Source organism: Trichosurus vulpecula, chromosome 5 (assembly GCF_011100635.1).
Source record: "Trichosurus vulpecula isolate mTriVul1 chromosome 5, mTriVul1.pri, whole genome shotgun sequence".
Lineage (NCBI taxonomy): Eukaryota > Metazoa > Chordata > Mammalia > Diprotodontia > Phalangeridae > Trichosurus > Trichosurus vulpecula.
In genome coordinates, this window is record NC_050577.1 from 302,043,011 (window position 1) to 302,067,151 (window position 24,141).

The window sequence follows — 24,141 nt, forward strand, 5'->3', positions numbered from 1 at the left end:
GGAGTATAGGTAAAGAAGGAGAGAAAAACCAGTTTCCACAAGAGAAAGCTATGTCCAAATTTTGAGGAAAAGTTGCCCACATCTCACTGGTCCCCATGAACTGGACCTGGGATCTCACCAGCATAGTGAAGAGAAGACAGGACTAGCCCCCTCTCTGGATCTAACAAAGCCAGTTGATACCTGCTGTGCCACTTATCCTGAGAGTGGCCTGGGGCAGACCCAAGAGGTTAAAGAATGTGCCCAGGCTCACCGAGCTCATGAGTTAGGACTGGGACTTCAGGCCAGGCCTTCCTGACTCATGGACTGACTCCTGGTAGAATGGAAGTGACCCTGGATTCCAAAAAGTGCAGCTGGTGTGTCTAGCAGGAGTCTGTTGATGAAGAAGGCATTTGTAAGGGCTCATCACTAAAACGGGTGCTGTAGCAATGTCCACGACCCATGTCATTGGGGGGATTGTAACAATAAGATGCTGGATCTTAAAAATGAAGTGAGAATCAAGTGAAGGATGGAAATTTTTTTTCCTGGCTCAGGGGTAGGGTAGGGGGTGCATGGCTGGCTGCTGGTCACTCTCAGAAGTGGTTTCTTTCAGATGCCACCTTGGGACTGGCTCATGTTCAGAGGCAGCTGTCCCAAAGCCATCAAACATCAGACTGACTTCTCCTTCAGTGGAGCCTGTTGGCATAATAAGAGCCTCAAGCCAGGGGTCTGTCCCAGTGTGTGATGGTATGTTTGCAGAGATCACTCTGTTAAATGCCTGTTGTGATGCTCCTTTTTCACCCCTCTTCCCAAAGCGATACATGGATGGAGGAGCAAGTAACAATGTACCTTTCATCGATGACAGCACCACCATCACTGTTTCTCCTTTCTACGGGGAGCATGACATCTGCCCCAAAGTCAAGTCAACCAACTTCCTCCATGTGAACATCACCAACCTCAGCTTCCGTCTCTGCTCAGGCAACCTTTACCTCGTAGCCAGAGCACTTTTCCCTCCAGAGCTGAAGGTACGTGATGCTGTTGCCCATGGCCCTCCCCTCCACTAGTGTTCTGCCAGTCACCCCAGGACCCTCCTTCATAACAAAGTAAAACACTACAGCTCTATTTAATTCAGTAACATCAAGACCAGCAACTGACCCATGGCCCACCACATCTCAAAGATGTCCTCTTTATCTCTGTCTGGCAAAGCCCCCCCTTTGCTTCAGGGACTAGCTCTGGGGTCATCAGACACACCTAGGCACTTATCCCACACCTTATGCTTACCACCTGGGTAACCTTGGCCAGGTTACTTTCCCTTTTCGGGCCTCATTTTTCTCATCTGTGAAAGGAGGCAGTTGGACTGGGTGGCCTCTAAGCTGCCTTCTAGCTCTAAATCAATGATCCCATGTCCTCCTCCATGAAATATTCCCTAATCCCTAACTAAAAGTATTTTCTCCCTCCTAGATTTCTCCTGGCCCTTCCCAGGACCATTCCTCAGCCCTTAGCTCAGTCTCTCTATGTATAAATATAGCTTTCCCATGGCATCCGTCTTGGCATCCCCAGCACCTATCATTGGACCTCCAGCACTCTGGAGTTTGTTCAGTCAAATTGATATCACCTCACACAGTTGAGACCAGATGAAAGGTCCAGGAAGTGAATGTTCCTGTGTGAAGGGATGCCCGCTCCAAAAGCAGAGAGGTAGTTTTAAGTATTGTGTTGATATGTGCTAATGTTCTAGGGTGTGCTATGTTACGTGGGACATTTCAAAGGAGTTGAGGAGGAAGGATGTATATGAGATGTGATTGTAAAGTCAAGACCCTACTTTGCAAGTGTGAAACCTGGATTCAGTAATTAATAACTCAGGGCAGCCAGATGGCACAATGGATAGAGCCCTGGGCCTGGAGTCAGGAAGTTGTTGGTCATTTCAGGTGTATCTAACTCTCTGTGACCCCATCTGGGCTTTTCTTAGCAAAGGTCCTGGAGTGGTTTGCCACTGAACTCAACTCAGATCTTGCTGTATTCAAATCTGGCCACAGACACACTAGCTCTATGACCCTAGGCAAGTCACTATACCCCGTTTGCCTCAGTGTCCTCATCTGTAAAATGAGCTGAAGAAGAAAATGGCAAACTGCTCCAGTATCTTTGCTAAGAAAGCCCCAAATGGGGTCATGAAGAATTGAATACAACTGAAACAACTGAACCAGGATTGATAATCAAGAGACCACATAGCCTAGTGAATGCAGAAGGACTTGGGTTTCTGTCTTGCCTCTGATACTTCCTGGCTGTGTGACCCTGGGCAAGTCACTGAATTTCTAGTTATGTAGGCAGCTTTTAGAGACTAGAAGTGGCAAACCGGCTATTCATCTGTATTAGTGAAGAGAGTTTTCCATGCCAAGGAAATCATAGGTCCAGACCAGCACAGAATGCCTCTTTCCCTCTGCCAAACAATAGTAGCAGTGATAAGAAATCACACAACGGAAATCAGAAATGAGATCCCTTAGGTGACTCAAGAGTCTTCACATGGGGCTAACACTCAAACATTATGGAAAGCCAAGTGTCTGTCCTTGTTTGTGAAATAGATCTTTGTCAAATAACCACAAAATCCATAGGAGAACATTCTACAAATTCTTAGCTCCTCACTTCAGTGTATTACTGAAATGTGTGGGAGTCTGGCTTGGGTTATTTTGGTCAGTTGGGGGTAGCGGCTTGGGGGTAATGCTCTAGGACTACAGAACCCTGCTAAAGCCTCCTGAGGACAGGGCTCCTTAAAGCAGACACTTCACCTCAGGCTAATCTGCCCTGGTGTTACCATATTCCTTCCTGTGGCTTACTCATCTGGCTTGTTTATAGGTACTTGGAGAGATCTGTCTTCGTGGATATTTGGATGCACTTAGATTCTTGGAAGAAAAGGGTATGTCTATACTTTGGTAGTATTAATGTGGTCTCTGAGCTGACCTGGCTGAGTAGAGCAGAAGTAGGAGTGACGGGGGGGAAGTGACAGGTTTGGGCTCGATATAAGGAAAACAAAACTGATAACAATTGCCGTTGGGGAATGGATGGCTTTGGGGAGGTCTCCCTTCAATAGAAGGCTTCTGGGCTGGATGGCTGTCTGTTAAGTATGTTGTAGGGGGGACTCCAATTCAGGATTAGGTTAGACCAAATGAGATGGTTTCTGAGGCCCCTTTAGATTGGGAAATCCTAACTGGGGATCCACCTTCAGAGGATTCATGAATAGATTACAGGGGGTCCTTTACCTTGAGGAGGAAAAATGCATCTTTGGTTTCACTAACCTCCAACTGAAATTTAGCATTTCCTTCAATTACACATTTAAAAAAGCATTCTTTCGAGAAGGGGGCCATGATATAATTAAGGTAAAGAACCTTGCATTTAAAAAGTGAAGTAATCACATAATCATTTCAGCTCAATGGCAGACTCTGGATTGCTCATAAAACATTAGTATGAGTAACATTAACTCTCACATATGGTCCTTAAACAGTTAATACTGTTTGTTCTTTAGCTCGTGCCATTTATTATGAAGGTTTAAGCGATGGGCATCTTCATGGGAAAGGCCATTGGATTGCTGGCTCTGGAGACCTGACTTTAGTCCTAGTTGTCGGATGGGTTTAGCCCCTTCTGTCCATCCCTTCCCCATGCCAGGTGGCTGAGTTATGCCTCCTCATGTTATTCTCCTCAGGCTGGGTTGGTAGAGCTGAATTTAAACACTGCTGACAGAGCCAAGTGGTAGTTGGGTTTTCAGGTGAACACCTGCATATTCTGATGACATTATTAATTCTCTTAAATCATCTTTGGTCAAGGGCAAAGACTTCCCCAGAATCAGAATTGGAAGAAGCCTCCAGGGATGCCTGGCCTAACCTCAGTGGCAATCTGCACTGCAGCATAACTAGACACTGCTTGAAATTCTCCAGAGATGGGGAACTTCCTGCCTTCTGAGGCAGCCCATTCATCTGCCTTTGGAAGGCTATAATTCTTAGGAAGTTTATCATTTTGTGGAGGAACATTTGCCCTGCTGATGTTCAGAATTCTGTCCTCTGGGACAAGCAGAACAAGCCCACTTCCTCCCTTCATTCACAGCCCTTCAGATACTTGACAGCTGCTGTCAGCACCTCCTCCTCTCTGGAGAAGCGTTCCTTGTTCCTTGATGTTCGGAAGGCACACTTCTCCAGGCTTCTCACCATCTTGTTTACCTTCCATTGGTTCTACTTCAGTTTTGTGTCCTTCCCATATTATGATATCTAGAACTAAGGGTAACACCCCAGATGAAGATTGATCAAGGAAGAGGTCAATAGGGCTGTCAGCTTACTCTGTGCCTGTGTCAGGGCACGCAGAATTGGATAACACAGATCTCCAATCCCACTGTCTATTCTCAGCAGTGGGCCAGAAAGAACCAAGGAATTTGCTAGAAGGCAGAAACAAAGACAAACTTCCTTTTTGTCTTCTAATCAAAGAGAGTAAGGCTAGCTTCCATTCCCATTTGGATAGCTCCTTGACATCTCATGATCTCATTTAGAGTCATAGAATGACAGAGCTAATTAGAGTTGCTCTAGTCCAGTGCTTCTCAAAGTGGTCCTGGCCCCCCTGGGAGTCCCTGAGAGCCTTTCAGGGGAACCTTGAGGTCAAAGCTATTTTCATAATGATACTAAGACATTATAATTTCTAATGTGGTAGATATTGATAGCTACAACCCAGATAAACAAAAGCTCTCTTCTGAGTACTCAGTTTTTAAGAGGTCCCTGAGACCAAAAAGCTTGAGAATCACTGGGCTTGTCCACCCTCTTCATTTTATAGATAAGGAAACTGGTCCAAGGAATTAAAGACCTAATTTGAGGTCACACACAACCAGTTAGTGGGGAAACTAGGACTGAATCCCAAGTCCTTTGACCCTCCCATACTGTGCTGGCCCAACATTGCCCCCACACACCTTCCATCCCTGCCCTGGGCTGTATGAGGTGTTACTGTCCTCCGAGGAAATCAGGGCTCAGAAAATGAAAGGAATCCATGGTCCAACTGGCCCTAAGTGTCAGAGCAGGGAGCCTGACTCCCAGATCTGGGCTCTGTATCAAAAGCTGCTTCTCCAAGGCCAGCACCAGCTGGAAGAGGTTCCCACTAAGGACTTTCCACTCTGGGGCAGGCAGCTCTAGGATATCTAACATTGGCCCTTCCTTTTATCTAATGGGATTATGTTTCCACCGGTGTGCTCAGTGTCTATCATTCACTGTGTGCGCAGCATGATCCCCTTGAGCCAATTATGGACTGACTGCTGTGTCCAAAATTAGATGTGACCTTTCTTTCCCTTGTCCTCTTACTCACCCTAGGCATCTGTGACCCATCATCTCCTTGTTTGAATGTGCCTTTGGAGGAGAAAGGACCAGAGATCACTTCATCCTGCTGTGAAAATGAGAGTCCCCCCAAGCCTCATAGGAGGCAGAGTGATAATGAGATCACATCAGAGGGCACTGAGCTCATTGACCATCTACGACTCAGCATCATTCCATGGGATGAGGAAATCTTGAAAATCATCTCACCTGAACTTTCTTTAGGTACTGAAACGTTAGTAAAAAAGGTGCTCAGAGGGACTTCATTCTCTGTTGGGATAGTCTGCTTAGATGAGTCTTCTGGCCAGTAAGCATTTCTTCCCTGCACTAGAGGCTCAGGGGGTCAAGGCTAATGCTCTCACTGTATAGATGAGAAGCCTTTTCTATGGCCTGGCAAATGGAAACTCACAGAGCTAGATTTCAAATACAGATCTCCTGACTCCAACTCCAGTTGTTACCAGCTCCTTCCAATATGCCTAGCAGAGTGGCAAATGAACATAACTCAGATTGTAAGTCTCTTTAAGGTTGGCCAATTTCCTCACAATCACCCCCACAGGGAGATGGGCAGCAGGTGAAATGGGGTTATAATAATCCCCAAAGTACTGCCCTTACAGGGTCCTTTAATGATCAAATGAGATGATGCCTATAAAGTACTTTGCAAACCTTAGTGAACTGCAGAAAGGCCAGTTTGTTCTTTTTAAAGTTTGGAACCTCATTGTAAGGTGGAGGTGATCCTGAATTCCTGAAGCCAAAGCCCAGTGGGGCTGATGAGTGCACAAGCAGACAATGCCATTCACACCCCTCCTAGCCAGCCAAGGGCAGAGAGGCTCATTACCAGAGTACCTCCATGTCATGACCCCTGGTCAGGTTGTGATATATAAGGCCATTCCAGGCATGGGGCATGAAGGAGTAAAGTGCAGAACAAGATGGTGGAATTGCTTACTCAGAATTTATTCCAGTGACCAACAGTCCATCCTTCTTTGTCCTGAGTCTTGGAGTCTTTGTTGATGATGGTCTGGGTAACGGTGACCACCAGCACTCCTTGGCTTGCAGCTGTTTCTGTGAAGAAACCTTCTTGCTGCCTTCTATGTTTCCAACTGGCTTGGTCCTCACCTCTCCTCACCATCTTGCCATTTTCAAGGTGTTTAGGAATCTCAGTGTGTCCTTCCCTCCACCTTTAGTCTTTAAACTACTTAGGCATCTCTTGTGGACCAAATATATTCATTTAGCTGCTTCATACAGTATTTGCTTCAAAAGGATTAGATCAAATGGTGTTACTTCTTGGAGAATGACCATGGGCTTTGTTCCTGAAAAGGACAAATATGATGTGGCTCATAGGACTGTTCATGAGATTGGACAGCAGTCTAGACTGGTGATACTTCCTGAGCATCTGATTTGGGCAACACACAGCCAGAGCTCAACAATGTGGGGATGGGCAATGCAGGGAGAGAGGAAGACAGCACACATATCACCATCATACAAGGCAGAAAGGTTTCATTTTTCATACACAGGGTGTTGTGTAAGCTAATGGGAGGGGAAGATCCTATCTTGCTAAGGGAGCAGAAAGGGCTTCATTAAAAGAGGTCATCCTTGTGAACAGGCCTGGCTCTGAAAATGCTGGCATTGGTGCCATCCAGCTCTGCCAACTGCCCCCTTGCTGGTCCTTTAAGACCTGCCTCAGAAGGTGATAAGAACAGGTGGCAGAAGGACTCCTGGGTGCCTATTTATGCACAGGTCATATTAAGGCAGTAGGTGATAGAATGAACAAATACTAAAGCTGAAAATGTGGTACCATATCATACCTTGGCTTTTACACTCTTGGAGAATCAGAATTTTGGAGTGATATTCAGAGATCATGTTGATCCCTTGTTCCACTGATACTCAGACCACCAGTTTTTGTCACTCATGGTAGTATTCTTCTTGAGAATATGGGTGTCACCCCCCTTTGCCTGACATTCAGGGTCTTTGTTCCAGCCTTGTCTCAGAACAGGCACTTATTAAACACATTCTATATTCCCATCACTGTGCTAGGGACCATTCCCAGCTGTGCGCACAATACTTAGACTGTTCTCCTCCTCTCTTCACTTACCCATCCTTTAAAATGCCACTTGGGTACTATCTGCTTCAGGACACCTGCTTTAATCTCCCCAAAGCCTCCTGTTTTGCACCCAGTCTATTCTATCATACGTTATCTTGTATTATGGTTATTTATGTACGTGGCACATACCCCTGTCTTAAAGGAAGCACTGAATCTGGACCAACCTCCCCAATTTTGCATAGAGAAAAGAGAACAGGAGGAATACTATGACTCACCCAAGGTCATACTATGAAGCAGGGTCGGAGCCAGGAATCTGACTACACCATAAATATTTTCATGTTTCAGCTCTGCAAAAATCAATGAAAGAAAAGAATGGATCCTTGGCCAAGATCTTCAACTGCTTACCTGTTCGGATAATGTCCTATGTGATGCTCCCATGTACACTGCCTGTGGAGTCTGCGGTTTCCATTATGCAAAGGTGAGCCTTCTTCTGGAAATTTAAAATGACAAAGAATCTTTCCTTTATTTTGCTTCCAAAGACTTTTTATTTGGAGGAACATCTTCCATTAAAGATGCCTTGATGTCCTTAAAACAATGTCCTATTCACTTGGTGCTCCAAAGCTGAACAACGAGTAATGCCTTAAGATAATTTAGTACAGAGAGATGATTCTTTCTTTAAAAGTTTATCCCTTCAAAAGCTTATTGAATGAAATTAACTGTTTTCCACTACATCCTTTTTTTCCCCCTAAGGCCCAGTACTCTTCTTTTTCTCATTTAGAGATTTTTTTTCTTTTTAGTTTACAACCCTCAGTTCTACGTAATTTTGAGTTCCAGATTTTCTTCCTCCCCTTCCCCCCTTCTCCCTCCCCAAGACGGCATGGAATCCGACATATCTTCTATGTATAACTTCCTATTGAACTTATTTACACACTAGTCAAGTTGTGGAGAAGAATGATGACCAATGGAATGAATCAGGAGAAAGAAGAAACAGAGCCAAAGAAGACCCCAAGAACAAAAACAAAAGAGAGAAAAAAAGGCGAGCATGAAGTGTGCCTCAATCTGCATTCAGACTCCATAGTTCTTTCTCTGGATGTAGATAGCATTCTCCATCATGAATCCTTTGGAGTTGTCTTTGCACTTTGTGTTGCTGAGAAGAGTAAAGTCTGTCAGGGTTAGTCCTCAGAGAATCCATATATCTGCAGTTGTGTATAATGCTCTCCTGGCTCTGCTCTGCTCACTCAGCATTATATAGTGTAGGTTTTTCCAGGTCTTTATGAAGTCCGTATCATCCCTATTTCTCATAGCACAATAGTATTCCATTACCTTCATATACCACAACTTGTTCAGCCATTCCCTAATTGATGGGCATCCCCTTGATTTCCAATTCTTTGCTTCTACAAAAAGAGCTGCAATAAATATTTTTGTACATATGGGTCCTTTTTCCACTTGTGTGATCTCTTTGGGATACAACCCTAGAAGTGGTATTGCTGGGTCAAAGGGTATGAACAGTTTTATAGCCCTTTGGGCATAGTTCCAAATTACTCTCCAGAATGGCTGAATCAGTTCACAACTCCACCAGCAATGTAACAATGTTCCAGTTTTCCCACATCCTCTCCAGCATTTATTATTTTCTTGTTTTGTCATTTTAGTCAATCTGACAGGAGAGATGTGGTATCTAAGAGTTGTTTTGATTTGCATTTCTCTAATCAGTAGTGATTTTGAGCATTTTTTCATATGCCTATAGATAGCCTTAATTTCTTCCTCTGAAAACTGCCTGTTCATATCCTTTCACCATTTCTCAGTTGGGGAATGACTTGTATTCCTATGTATTTGGCTCAATTCCCTGTATATTTTAGAGATGAGGCCTTTATCAGAGACACTGGTTGTAAAGATTTGCCTCCAATTTTTTGCTTCCCTCCTAATCTTTGTTGCATTGGCTTTTTTTTATACAAAAACATTTCAATTTAACATAATCAAAATTATCCATTTTGCATTTTGTAATGCTCTCTATCTCTTGTTGTGTCATGAATTCTTTTCTTTTCCATAAATCTGATAGGTAAACTATTCCTTGCTCTCCCAAATTGCTTATAGTTTCAGCCTTTATTCCTAAATCATGAACCAATTTTGACTTTATTTTGGTATATGGTGTAAGATATTAGTCTATGCCCAGTTTCTGCCCTACCATTTTCCAATTTTCCCAGCATTTTTTTTGTGAAATAGTGAATTCTTAGCCCAGAAACTAGATTCTTTGGGTTTATCAAAGAGTAGATTGCTATAGTTGTTGACTTCTCCATCTTGTGTACCTACCCTATTCCACTGATCCATGACTCTGTTTCTTAGCCAGTGTCAGGTAGTTTTGATGACTGCTGCTTTGTAGTACAGTTTAATATCTGGTATGGCTAGGCCACCTTCCCTAGCATTTCTTTTCATTAATTCCCTAGATATTCTAGACCTCTTGTTCTTCCAGATGAATTTTGTTATTATTTTATCCAGCTCTGTAAAATAATTTTTAGTAGTTCAATTGGTATGGCCCTGAATAGATGGATTAATATAGGTAAAATTGTCATTTTTATTATATTAGGTCGGCCTAACCATGGGCAGCTGATATTTTTCCATTTATTTAGATCTGACTTTATTCGTGTGAAAAGTGTTTCATAATTGTGTTCTTATAGGCCCTGGGTTTGTCATGACAGATAAACTCCCAAATATTTTATAGTGTATTGTGAAGCTTTCATGCCCTAGTACATGGTCAATTTTTGAGTATGTGCCATGTACCACTGAGAAGAAAGTATATTCCTTTTTATCCCCATTCAGTTTTCTCCAGAGGTCTATCATATGTGCCTTTTCTAAAATTCTATTCACCTCCTTAACTTCTTTCTTATTTATTTTGAGGTTAGATTTATCAAGTTCAGATACTGGGAGGTTGAGGTCTCTCATTATTATAGTTTTGCTGTCTATTTCTTCCTGTAAGTCCCTTAACCTCTCCTCTAAGAATTTGCATGCCATACCACTTGGTACATATATGTTAAGCAATGATATTGCTTCATTGTTTATGGTGCCTTTAACAGGATGTATTGTCCTTCCTTATCTCTTTGAATTAAATCTATCTTTCCTTTTGCTTTGTTTGAGATTGAGATTGCTACACCTGCTTTTTTTTACTTTAGCTGAAGCGCAATATAATTTACCCCAGCCTTTTACCTTTACCCTGTGTGTATCCCCATGTTTCAAATGTGTTTCTTGTAAACAGCATATTGTAGGATTATGGTTTTTAATCCATTCTGCTATCTGCTTCCATTTTATGGGAAAGTTCATCCCATTCACATTCACAGTTATGATTGCTGTCTGTGTCTTTTTCTCCATCCTATTTCCCCCCATTTATCCTTTTATTTCTCCCCTTCCCCTTCCACTCCTCAAAAAAGTTTTGCTTTTGACCACTGCCTTCCTCAGTTTACCCTCCCTTTTGATTCCCCTCCCTTATCTTACTGTTTTCCACTTGCTACTTCTTCCCTCCCTTCTGACCATCCCCCTCCCTTTTTTCCCCCTTTCCCCTCCTACTGCCTGTAGGACAAGTTAGATTACCATACTTAATCAGGGTATGTTGTTCTCTTCTTGAACCAGATCCGATGACAGTAAAGCTCAAATACTGCTCTTCTCCCTCCCTTCTTTCCCTCTATTATAATGTGTTTTTGTGCCTCTTCATTTGATGTAATTTACCCTTTCCTACTACCTCCTTACCTCTTCTCCCATAACCTTCCCTTTACATCTCTTAATTATGTTTTTTATCCTTATCAGTTATTTTATACAGACATCCATAGTCTGTGTGTAAGCCTTTCAATTGTCATAATAGCTGTACTATTCTCAAGATTGACATATATATATGTATATATATATAACACCTAAGATGATATAATCCTATATAAAGATGTAAATAATTTTATCCTTATTGAGTAATAAGGTTTGTGGGGTTTTTTCCCCTGTTTACCTTTTTATGTCTCTCTTGAGTTTTGTACTTGAAGATCAAATTTTCCATTGAGTTCTGGCCTTTTCATGAGGAAGGTCTGGAATTCCCTGATTTCGTTGAATGTCCATCTCCTTGCCTAAAAAATTATGCTTAATTTTGCTGGGTAGTTGACCCTTGGTTGTAGTCCCAGCTCCTTTGCCCTTTGGAATATCATATTCTAATTTCTCCTGTCATTTAATGTAGAAGCTGAAAGATCCTGCATGATCCTTACTATAGTTCCACGATGTTTGAATTGTTTCTTTTTGGCTGCTTGCAGTATTTTCTCCTTGACTTTGTAATTCTGAAATTTGGCTATAATATTTCTTGGTGTTTTCAATTTGGGATCTCTTTCAGGGGGTGAACGGTGGATTCTTTCAATGACTATTTTACCCTCTGGTTCTAGGACCTCTGGCAGTTATCTTTGATAATTTCTTCGAAGATACTGTCAAGGCTCTTTTTTTCATTGTGGATTTACAGTAGACCAATAATTCTTAAATTGTCTTTCCTGGATCTATTTTCCAGGTCAGTTGTTTTTCCAATCAGATATTTCACACTTTTTTCTATTTTTTCATTCTTTACATTTTTTTTTACTACTTCTTGATGCCTCATATAGTCATTAGCTTCCACTTGCTCAACTCTAATTTTTAATGAGTTGTTGTCTTCATTTTGCTTTTGAGTCTCTTTTTCCAGTTGATTGATTTTACCTCTCACGGTGTCATTTTCTCTATTTAGATCTGAATCTCCATAGCCATTTCGCCAATCTTATTTTTTAAGGACTTGATTTTGTCAGTGTTTTTTTTTTTTTCCATTTTTCCTTTTACCTCCCTAATTTGGTTTTTAAAATCCTCCTTTAGCTCTTCCGGTAATGCTTTTTGGGCTTGAGACCAGTTCTCATTCCCTTTTGAGGTATCAGATATGGGTATAGTGTCATTGCTATCCTCTTCCAAATTGGTATTTCGATTATGCCTGTCTCCATAAAAAGAATCAATGGTCCTCGGTTTTTTTGTGTTTTTCTTCATGTTAGCTTTTTCCTGGCTTTACAGTGAATTTCTGCTTTTGGGGCTCAGGGCTCTCTGTCCCAGGTTTCTTATTCTGGGGCTTGTGAGTCTAGTTACTGGATTTGTGTATTATAGCCTTCAGTTTCCTGAGGTGTCGGGGAGGGGTCTGGCTGCCTGAAGTCTCCTCTTCCCCTGGGGCTGCTCTCCAGCATTGTTGCTCTTCAGCAACAGTTTGTTGTTTCTGCTGGTGTCTGCCACTTCCCCTGGGGGTGCAAGGGTATGTCTGGGCTCATGGTGTTGACCGCTGCTGGCTCTGCCCTTCTGGGACTCAGGAACACCCACTACTCGGACACTGAAGCCCTACTTCTGTCTCCTCTATTCCAGCGTTTTTCCCGAGTAATTATCTGGGTCAGGGGGGCAGGGATTAGAGACATTTACCTGGACATTATGATTCCCAGAAGTTCAAGAAGACGTGTTTCATACCTTTGGACTGCAAGCCTCAGGAGTTGATGTCTCACGGCTGGTGGCATTGCACTGCCCACGGACTCCTGTCCTGTGTTGGGAGGCCTGGGGATCTCTGCCAGTTTCAGGCACCCAGCTTTCTCCCCCACTACATCCTTAGTAATGTTGTCTCCCTTTGTGTGATCCTAGACATTTTCAGGGTTGGGGGGGACCTCAGCAATGATACAGTTCTCCCAACAGAGAGCAGATGGACTCCAGGTACAGAATGAGATACATTTTTTTACATTGGTTAATGGAAGAATTTGTTTTGCTTGACTATTTGTATTTGTTACAATGGTTTCCTTTTTCATTTTCTTTTATTCCAATGGATATGTGGGAGGGAGGTGGGACAAAGATAAAATAGATTTTTAAAGGAAAAAAATTTGAAAAATGAAATAAAAAGATAATGCAATTCCATTTTGCAGATAAGGAAAGTGAGGTCTAGTTTTCTCCAAGGCCTAGCTAGTGCCAGATTCTGGGCCACTGGGCTTTGTCATTATCCAACCCTGAAATCAGTTCAATCCAATAAACATTGATTAAGTACCTACTAGGTGCCAGGACTGAGATACAAAGACAAAAAACCCAAAACTAATTGCTGACATATGCATGACCCTCACTGAGCCCTGGCCTCCACAAATAATATAGCTCTCCATCCATCTTCTCCAACACCCTGGCAATAACATTCCTCTTCTTCCCCTCCCTCCCCCCACTCCAAACTAAATAAAACAAAAACCACACACTGAACTTGGGGGTTAGGGGGGCAGCAGAATAGGAAGTTTCCAGGCGGCCCCTCTGCCTCCATCTCTCAGCAGCCTCTCCTGAAACAGGATCAAAATGTGCCATCCTGTTCAGATCTGTGTGGTAGTTTTGTCCCATTTCCTTCCCCGTCTTTTCTCAAGGAGGTCAGCACCTGCCCTTATGATAGTGGAGTTCAGCATTCACACTGATGTTCCCTGACTTCCCATTCCTCAGTCTTCTCAAACCTCACCACCTGCTTCTTCCCTCCACCTCACCATACCCAGGGAGTGTTTCTTACTTCCTTGATCAAAAACTCTGGCATTCTTCTATTTCATCATTATTTCCTATTATTCCATCACAGCTTTCCTAATGCTATTCACTCTCATCCCCTCAGTACTTTCTCAAGCTACTGCCTCTGTTCTGATTCCACTTTCTACCTTTCCAATCTCTACCCTGTAGTTAACCAATTTGACTCCATATTGCCATCATTTCTCAAATCCCTATCACTGTACCTCATCTCTTGCCACACCCCAGCCACGGATGACTCTCACCATCTGCTGCCTCTGTTCCTACTCAAGGGCTGTCAAAGGAAGACACAGAACTATGCTCACTGGGTGTGATATAAATTCATATTATGTAATTTCAACAAGGCCCTCTAGGGCATCAAGACAATCTTTTTATTCCTTTCTAATTGGTTCATTCCCTCAGAAGCTATTCTGGCCCTTCTCTTTCTTCCTCCAGCCTCTCATACCTCCCTCTTTTCTCTCTCCCTTAGCTGACCTTGCCTCTTACTTGACTGAGAAAACTGAGCTCTCTTCTCTTCATCTTAAAACCACTTAACAGCTCTCACTGCCAAGGCTAACCCCCTATATGTGCCCATACCTCCCCATTATCTCTAGCAGATTGCACCCTCAGGCATCCTCTCTCTCTCACAAACATCCCATCTCTCCCTAGCAAGTAGATCCTTCCCTAGTTTAAACATGCTTAAATATCTCCTATGTGAAAAAAACGAAACAAAACAAAAAACCAAAACTAATTTTACTAGACACTACCATCCCCTCAAGCTAGCATCTTTTATCTCTTGTTTTCTTGGCCAACTCCTAAAAAAAACTGCCCAAACTTGTTGCTCTCCCTCCCTCTCCTCCTACTTGGTTCTCAGCCTTTGCAATGTGACTTCCAAAATAAGTGAAAGTCTCTAAAGGTATTAATCTCTCTTTAAATTTCTTTATTGATTGCTTTTGTATAGCTCAAATTCTCCTCCCTATCTCTTCTCCACCCCTCCAAGAGCCATCCTATAGCACAAAGAATTTTTTTCAAAAAAAGAAAACAAGAAAAAGAATCAGCAGAATGGATAAATGCACTGAAAACATCTGACAGCAGCTGCAATGCATATGGCACCATAGCAGAGCAGGACGGGGTACCCTCTCATAGCTCTTCCTTGGGGTCAAGCTCGCTTGTCATTTTCAGCCTTCATTCTCATTGTCCTGTGGCCATCCTGTCCATTTCCACTGTTGTTTGCTTGGCTCTGCTGACTTCACTTCATCATCAGTTCACTTAAAATGTTCTGTGTTTCCCTGCATGTCTCATTACTTCTTACAGTACAGTAATATTTCACTTATGTTCTTGTGCCAATGTTTTAGCTATTCCCTAATTGATGGGCATCTACTTTTTTTCCGGTTCTTTACTACCACAAAAACTGCTTCAATCAATAGAGGGCTTTTCTTTTCATCAATGACTGCCTTGGGGTATATGCATAGTAGTAGAAACTCTGGGTTAAAGGGTATAGACTTGACTGGCACATTTCAAATTGTTTTCCAAAATGGTTGTGCCATTTCACACGTGCATTCAAGTGTCTGTCTTTCCACAAGATTTCCTCTCTCCAACACTTTTGTCATCTTTGCCGGTCTTCTGCACCCTGAATCCATGCCCTCTCTGTCGGGATATAGCCAGCCACCTGTCGTCTAGAATCATCACTGGTTATTGCGTTGATCAAGGTTCTTAAGAATTTCTGTGTTGTCTGTTTTTATGGTGTTGTTGTGTACATTGTTCTCCTGATGAATGGTTTCTTAACCGTATTATCAATGATGCTATCTAACCTTTGCATAGCTCTTTGGAGTTTCCAGAGCGTTTCCTCCAATCCTGTGAGCTAGGTGGGGCAGATATTATAAGATGAGAGTCAAGAGGTGAGTTCTTCCCAGAACATGATGGTAAAGTGTTCCTTCTGCCCACAGGTAAAGCAGTGGGGGATGGTAGGGAGGGAGCAAGCCGTTCAAACATGTCCAATGTGTTACTTGTCTTCACTTGGCTGAACTTATTTCTTACTGCTGGTGGGAGAGAATTGTTGGGAAGTAACAATGAAGTGAATAAAGGGCGTCAATACAACTCTTTAAAAAGCAAAAGACACAGAAGTGAGAATCAGAGAAGTTAAGTCAGGGTCACAAAGTGAGGAGCATATTGCAGGACAAGAGCCCCCAACATCTGGCTCCTGGGCCAGCGCCCTCAACATCTAAGGTAGTAGAAACTGAATTAATACTTGTTGATTGATTGGAAATTGAAGTCTTTGATTTTTGTAAACAGCTTTAGAGCATGACAGCTTGATCTTCTATGGAGAAAGCCTTCTTGTATGAGACCAAAATACAATGTTATGGCCACATGTTCCATGATCTAAAAAACAAAACAAACACTGCCTAGCCTTCCTCACATGTATTAGTGGTTAAGATAAGTTAATAGCTGATCATGCATGTGTTTGTAATGTCTTTCCATTTATATAAGAACTTACATAGGACACAATCTTTCTGAATCATATCCTTTTTGATGATATAGCATGAAGATAATCAAACTTTTTTTTCATTTTTACTGAATGAATTTTTTCCCCCAATTTCCCCTAAGCCTTTTTGGCATCAAATCTCAAATTCACCTTCCATGGTCTCAAATTTGGCTATAGTCCTCTATTGAAAATACTAGGCAGACTTGATACAGACTCACTGATGACAGTCCTGTTGACCACCAGACTCTGGACAAGGCACTGGGGTACCATCATGAAACATGGGAAATGTGTTCCTCAGAGGCCTGAAGTCTTCATGATGACATATCCAAATCAACACAAAATTAATACTGGCATGCCAATGAGAGCAGTTTTGTAGCTCTAAAATGGAAGCATTTAATGGTCATCTTAGGAGCGTTCCTTGTGCCCCTCCCTGTGCTGCCTGCCTTTCCCTGGGCCCAGCCCTGATAATCCGTGTTTGTCTTTATGCTGAAGTAGTGGGTGTGCATGTTTCTTTTTTTTTTTTCTTTCAGGCTAGTGAGATGGTTTCCAGATATGCCTGATGACCTTGAATGGTTGCAGTGGGCTGCCTATAAAATTTTCGGTCTAGCATGAGAGTATCTCCTTCTAGTATCCAAGTAAGTAGATTATTTAGCTGCATATGCATGTACTCAAGACAGGGAGACCCATTGCTCTTTCAGTCAACATTTATTGGATGCCCAGTGTATACAGGATAATATAGTAGGTATATGGGATTTGGAGTGAGAAGGGATGACCTTAGAGGTCAAGTGCAGGGCTTCTCAACCTGGGATCCATGATTTTCTTTTTAAATATTTTGGTAACTGTTTCTGTGTCTTTGGATTCCTTGGTAATCCTATGCATTTTATTTTATGTACTTAAAAAGCAGGGTTCTGAGAGGGGGTCCACAGGCTGCAGCAGAGTGCCAAAGGGGTCTATGACACCAAAAAGGTTAAGACTCCCTGATTTACTCTAAGCCTTTCTTTCATTTGACAGGTGAGGAAATGAAGGCCTTTTCCAAGGCTCCTCAAGTGGTTGTGAAGTCTGGAGAGAAACCTATGCTTCCAGAATTCAAATCCAAGTGATTTTACCCCTTCCCATTACAATCTAAGAAGACAAGGGCTTGTTTTTGCTTTTCAGGAACCAAAGCTTGTCTTCAGGAAGAAGCGACCAGCTGATCTGTCTCTTAGCAAGGCCTTGCTCAGAAGCTCTCAGTCCTTCTAGGCATTGAGAAGACTGGCTCAGTGAAGGGCTTTCAACTTCCATGGAGGCCAAAGCTAGCAATGAAAGATGCTCTACCTTAAAATCCAACCTCACGTTTTTCTCAAATGATAAAATGCCTAGAGTAGAAGAAAATTCTAACCTGTCCTTCTCCAAGAGAAAAGCAGAAGTCACTGCGGAAGAGAATTTTAGAAAAATATTTCTAAGGGCATAAAATCCTTTATAAAACTTGAGAGTTACTTTTCAAACTTGGTTTCTGATGGTCCACTAGACACTATGATTGTACAGAATTGTGGCCTCTGTACTGAATCTTCCAATTCACTTTTATAAAAATATAAAATAGATAAAAAAAAATTCAGCCAACTTTATTTTTTCTTAATTTTTTTATTTATTTATTTTTAGTTTACCACACACGGTTCTACATAGTTTGAGTTCCAAATTTTCTCCCCTCCCTCCCCCCTCCCTCCCCAAGACGGCATGGAATCTCATATAACTATCATGTATAACTTCGCATTGAATTAATTTATGCACTAGTCAAGTCGTGGAGAAGAATTATGATCAATGGAATGAATCATGAGAAAGAAGAAACAGAACCAAAAAAAAAAAAACAACCCAAAAACAAAAACAAAAGAGAAGCAAAAAAGGCGAGCATGTAGTGCACCTTGATCTGTATTCAAACTTCACAGTTCTTTCTCTGGATGAAGATAGCATTCTCCTTCGTGAGTCCCCCGGAGTTGTCCTTGCACCTTAGGTTGCTGAGAAGAGCGCAGTATGTCAGGGTTGGTCCTCACGGAATCCATATATCTGTGGCTGTGCACAATGTTACCCTGGCTCTGCTCCGCTCACTCAGCATTACGTTGTGTAGGTTTTTCCAGGTTGTTACGAAGTCTGCATCATCCCCGTTTCTTATGGCACAATAGTATTCCATCACCTTCATATACCACAGCTTGTTCAGCCATTCCCCAATTGATGGGCATCCCTTTGATTTCCAATTCTTGGCTACCACAAAAAGAGCTGTTATAAATATCCTTGTACATATGGGTCCTTTTCCCGCTTGTGTGATGTCTTTGGGATACAACCCTAGAAGTGGTATTGGTGGGTCAAAGGGTATGAACATATCTATAGCCCTTTGGGCATAGTTCCAAACTGCTCTCCAAAATGAATGGATCAGCTCACAACTCCACCAGCAATGCAACAATGTTCCAATTTCCCCACATCCTTTTTTTATCATTTTCCTGTTTTGTTATTTTAGCCAATCTGACAGGAGAGATGTGGTATCTAAGAGTTGTTTTGATTTGCTTTTCTCTAATCAGTAGTGATCCAGAGCATTTTTTCATATGCCTACAGATAGCTTTAATTTCTTCCTCTGAAAACTGCCTGTTCATATCCTTTGACCATTTCTCAGTTGGGGAATGGCTTGTATTCCTATATATTTGGCTCAGCTCCCTGTATATTTTAGAAATGAGGCCTTTATCAGAGATACTAGTTGCAAAGATTTTCTCCCAATTTTCTGCTTCCCTCCTAATTCTTGTTGCATTGGCTTTTTTTTATACAAAAACATTTCAATTTGACATAATCAAAATTATCCATTTTGCATTTTGTAATGCTCTCTATCTCTTGTTGGGTCATGAATTCTTTACTTTTCCATAAATCTGATAAGTAAACTATTCCTTGCTTTCCCAAATTACTTATAGTATCAGCTTTTACTCCTAAATCATGAACTCATTTTGACTTTATTTTGGTATATGGTGTAAGATATTGGTCTATGCCCAGTTTTTGCCCTACCATTTTCCAATTTTCCCAACAGTTTTTGTGAAATAGTGAATTATTAGCCCAGAAGCTGGCCTCTTTGGGTTTATCAAAGAGTAGATTGCTAAACTCGTTGATTTCTCCTTCTTGTGTATCTATCCTATTCCACTGATCCACACCCCTGTTTCTTAACCAGTACCAGGCAGTTTTGATGACTGCTGCTGTGTAGTACAGTTTAATATCTGGTGTGGCTAAGCCGCCTTCTCTAGTATGTCTTTTCATTAATACCCTAGATACTCTAGACCTCTTGTTTTTCCAAATGAATTTTGTTATTATTTTGTCCAGCTCAGTAAAATAATTTTTTGGTAGTTCGATTGGTATGGCACTGAATAGATAGATTAATTTAGGTAAAATTGTCATTTTTATTATATTAGCTCGGCCTAACCATAAGCAACTGATATTTTTTCCATTTATTTAGATCTGATTTTATTCGCGTGAAAAGTGTGTCATAGTTATGTTCATATAGGCCCTGGGTTTGTCTTGGCAAATAGACTCCCAAATATTTTATAGTGCCTTCAGTAACTTTGAATGGAATTTCTCTTTCTGTCTCTTGCTGTTGGGCTTTGTCAGTAATGTATAGGAATGCTGAGGATTTATGTGGGTTTATTTTATATCCTGCAACTTTGCTAAAGTTGTTTATTATTTCAAGTAGTTTTTTACTTGATTCTCTAGGATTCTCTAGATAAATCATCATATCATCTGCAAAAAGTGATAATTTAGTTTCTTCTTTTCCTATTCTAATTCCTTCAATTTCTTTTTCTTCTCTTATTGCTACAGCTAATGTTTCTAGTACCAAATTGAATAATAGGGGTGATAATGGACATCCTTGTTTCACCCCTGATCTTATTGGGAATGCATCTAGTTTATCCCCATTACATATAATGCTTGTTGATGGTTTTAGGTAGATACTATTTATAATTTTGAGGAAGGTTCCCCTTATTCCTATGCTTTCTAGTGTTTTTAATAGGAATGGGTGTTGTACTTTGTCAAAGGCTTTTTCTGCGTCTATTGAGATGATCATATGTTTTCTGCTAGTTTTGTTGTTGATATGGTCAATTATGCTAATAGTTTTCCTAATATTGAACCAGCCTTGAATTCCTGGAATAAATCCTACCTGGTCATAGTGTATTATTCTCGTGATGAGTTGCTGCAATCTTTTTGCTAATATTTTATTTAAAATTTTTGCATCAATATTCATTAGAGAAATTGGTCTATAATTTTCTTTCTCTGTTTTGACTCTACCTGGTTTGGGTATTAGTACCATATTTATGTCATAAAAAGAATTTGGTAGGCTCCTTCTTCACCTATTTTCCCAAATAGTCTACAAGGTATTGGAATTAGTTGTTCTTTAAATGTTTGATAGAATTCACATGTAAAACCATCTGGCCCTGGAGATTTTTTCCTAGGGAGTTCATTGATGGCATGCTCAATTTCTTTTTCTGATATGGGGTTATTAAGAAATTTCACTTCCTTCTCTGTTAGCCTGGGCAGTTTATGTTTTTGTAGATATTCATCCATATCTCTAAGGTTGTCAAATTTATGGGCATACAGTTGGGCAAAATAATTCCTAATTATTGTTTTGATTTCCTCTTCATTAGATGTGACCTCACCCTTTTCATTTTTGATACTGGTAATTTGATTTTCTTCTTTCTTTTTTTAAATCAAATTGGCCAAAGGTTTATCAATTTTATTGGTTTTTTCATAAAACCAGCTCTTTGTTTTATTTATTAATTCAATAGTTTTCTTGGTTTCAATTTTATTAATCTCTCCTTTGATTTTCATTATTTCTAATTTGGTATTTAATTGGGGGTTTTCAATTTGCTCTTTTTCTAGCTTTTTCAGCTGTATGCCCAGATCATTGATCTCCTTTTTCCCTATTTTATTCATGTAGGCATTTAGGGATATAAAACTTTCCCTAAGAACTGCTTTTGCTGCATCCCATAAGTTTTGGTATGTTGTTTCATTATTGTCATTCTCTTGAATGAAGTTATTAATTGTTTCTCTGATTTGTTCTTTGGCCCACTCATTCTTTAGAATTAAATTATTTAGTTTCCAATTAGTTTTTAGCTTATTTTTCCATGGTTCTTTATTAAAAATGATTCTTATTGCATCATGATCTGAAAAGGATGCATTGACTATTTCTGCTTTTCTGCACTGGATTGTGAGGTTTTGATGCCCTAGTACATGGTCAATTTTTGAGTATGTGCCATGTACTTTTGAGAAGAAAGTATATTCCCTTTTATCCCCATTCAGTTTTCTCCAGAGGTCTATCATATGTGCCTTTTCTATAATTCTGTTTACCTCCTTAACTTTTTTCTTATTTATTTTGAAGTTAGATTTATCAAGTTCAGAAAGGGGGAGGTTGAAGTCTCCCAATATTATAGTTTTGCTGTCTAATTCTTCCTGTAACTCCCTTAACCTCTCCTCTAATAATTTGTATGCCTTACCACTTGGTGCATAAATGTTAAGCAATGATATTGCTTCATTGTTTATGGTGCCTTTTAGCAGAATATAATGTCCTTCCTTATCTCTTTTAATTAAATCTATCTTTACTTTTGCTTTGTCTGAGATTAGGATTGCTACACCTGCTTTTTTTACTTTAGCTGAGGCACAATATATTTTACTCCAGCCTTTTACCTTTACCCTATGTGTATCCCCCTGTTTCAAATGCGTTTCTTGTAAACAGCATATTGTAGGATTATGGTTTTTAATCCACTCTGCTATCTGCTTCTGTTTTGTGAGAATGTTCATCCCCTGCACGTTCAGGGTTATGATTTCTATCTGTGTCTTTTTCTCCATCCTAATTCCCCCTGTTTATGCTTTTATTTCTCCCTTTCCCCTTCTCCTCCTCAACAAAGTTTTGCTTTTGACCGCCGCTTTCCTCAGCTAACCCTCCCTTTCAGCCAGCTCTAAAGGAAACCAAATATTACTGTTCTTCCTTTCCTAAGTCAAGTGTTTCAATTGGTTAGGTAAATAGGTTATGGAATGATGCTTCACAGAAGGAAAAGGCCACTCACCCAGCAGGCAACCATCTCACTGGCTGATGTGGGATCAGTTGGCACCGAAATTATTTTCATCTCTCTTTTGGAGGAACTTTGATCACTTCAGCAGAATGTTTGATAAAAGGAAAGAGACTCAGAAAGATATAAGGTCTTTTAATGTGGTCTGTACTTATGTGCATTAATGTCCGTAAGTTTTTAAAAAAAAATTTTTAAGAAGTCTAATAGTTTTATTTGTTGGTATTATTGATGTTATTATTATTGTGTTATTTAGTTGTTAGTATTATGTTGGTAAGTTTAAGAAGAGTCTACAATAAGCAAGCTCTTAATCCTGGTGGCATGAGCCCCCTCTCCAAGAGCCCCATCTTCCCACACCTTTGAAATCCCCCTTCTTAGCACAGCAGGTCTGGAGCCAACTCTGCTCAGCTGTCCTTATGCCTCAAGCAGCCCACAGGCTCTTTCAGCTTTATTTTCCTGGCATTTTGTAGGTCAGATGCCTCTGCCCCTGTGGTTGCAATATCATGGCACCTATTTCAACACCATATCTTATTTTATTTCACTCTAATAATCCCTGATGAAGCAACTCCTATGCTCTGGGTGTGGGCAAAGATACAAAGACAACTGAGACACAGTGCCTGGCCCCACGGAGCTTAGAATCTGAGTAGGGAGGATAAGAGACAAACAGTGGGAACTAAGCTACAGAAGGGAAAACCAGTATTGCCCAGAGCACTAAGTTAGCTAGAGTCTAAGAAAAGGCACACTGTAAATGCAGCTGCTTCACTTTGTTAGTATGTGCCTTTAATTTCAGAAATACTAAGACTTCAGCTTGATCCACTAGATGCTGTAGAGAGCCTCTAAGGCCACCATCTTCATCTTATATATGAAGAAAATGGCCCCTGGAAAAGTCGAAGACTCCTTGACATACATAGAGCTGGAAGGCATCTCAGAGGCCTGCTATTTCTCTTCCCTTTAGGGAAAAGAGAGACATGGGGAGGTTGCCCAGCTTAGGTTATAAAGGTGGTAAGCACTAGTAGCAGGATCTGAACGCAGGTCCTCAGACTATACAAGCACACTACTTGGCTGTCTCATGGATAAATGATGTTTATGTGTTAGACTGACATCTCCTTGAGGGTTGTTGTTTGTCCTTTGTTCTCGAAGAGGACCCTGACATCGGGAAGGTGATGCTATGACATGCAAGTGAATTAGATTTAAGTGAGGGAGGGCTGTGCAAAATCACCAGTCTCACTTTCTCCTCCGGAGCCATCTGGGTGCAGTGGCAGGATATCGATCAGGAGGACTGAAGATGTTCCTGGATGCAGTGGTCAGAAAATATCTGTATGTTCTATGAGGTGTTGAATACTGTGCTATGCCCTTTAGGGGGATCTAGTGAAGTCAATTTTCAAAATCATGAATTCTTACATTTATTAAGTGTTTATTGTATGTAGATCATCATAGCTAGGCTGTTTAGGAGATAGAGAAGACACAATTTCTACCCTTGTGTTTCTTATGGTTTCGTAGTATGATAAAGTATAACAGAGATTTCATTCAAGTCTGATTTCCTGGGGTGGGGGTGGGGGAGAAAACTAACTCCTCCCCCAATAGCCCTTCTATATGTGACCCATCTTAGAATTGCTGTGACCCAAACATTCGCTCCTCTGGCCATTCTGGTGAGAGGTTTCTCTAATCCCAACTAGGATAGTCTGTGGTCAAGTAACACAGTCTGTCACCACGCCCATTAAGTCCAACAGA

General features: G+C 41.0%; 1 protein-coding gene across 1 annotated transcript in view; it reads left to right on the top strand.

The window, feature by feature from the left end:
- Positions 1-17,947, top strand: part of PNPLA3 (patatin like phospholipase domain containing 3) — a 28,588-nt gene extending 10,641 nt beyond the window's left edge. The window contains exons 4-9 of the mRNA XM_036761989.1: positions 792-1,001; positions 2,824-2,884; positions 5,307-5,531; positions 7,690-7,822; positions 16,879-16,983; positions 17,360-17,947. Coding sequence (XP_036617884.1) covers positions 792-1,001; positions 2,824-2,884; positions 5,307-5,531; positions 7,690-7,822; positions 16,879-16,960 — 711 coding nt within the window. The 3' untranslated portion in view covers positions 16,961-16,983; positions 17,360-17,947. The remainder of the gene's footprint in view (positions 1-791; positions 1,002-2,823; positions 2,885-5,306; positions 5,532-7,689; positions 7,823-16,878; positions 16,984-17,359) is intronic.
- Positions 17,948-24,141: the final 6,194 nt, after the last annotated feature.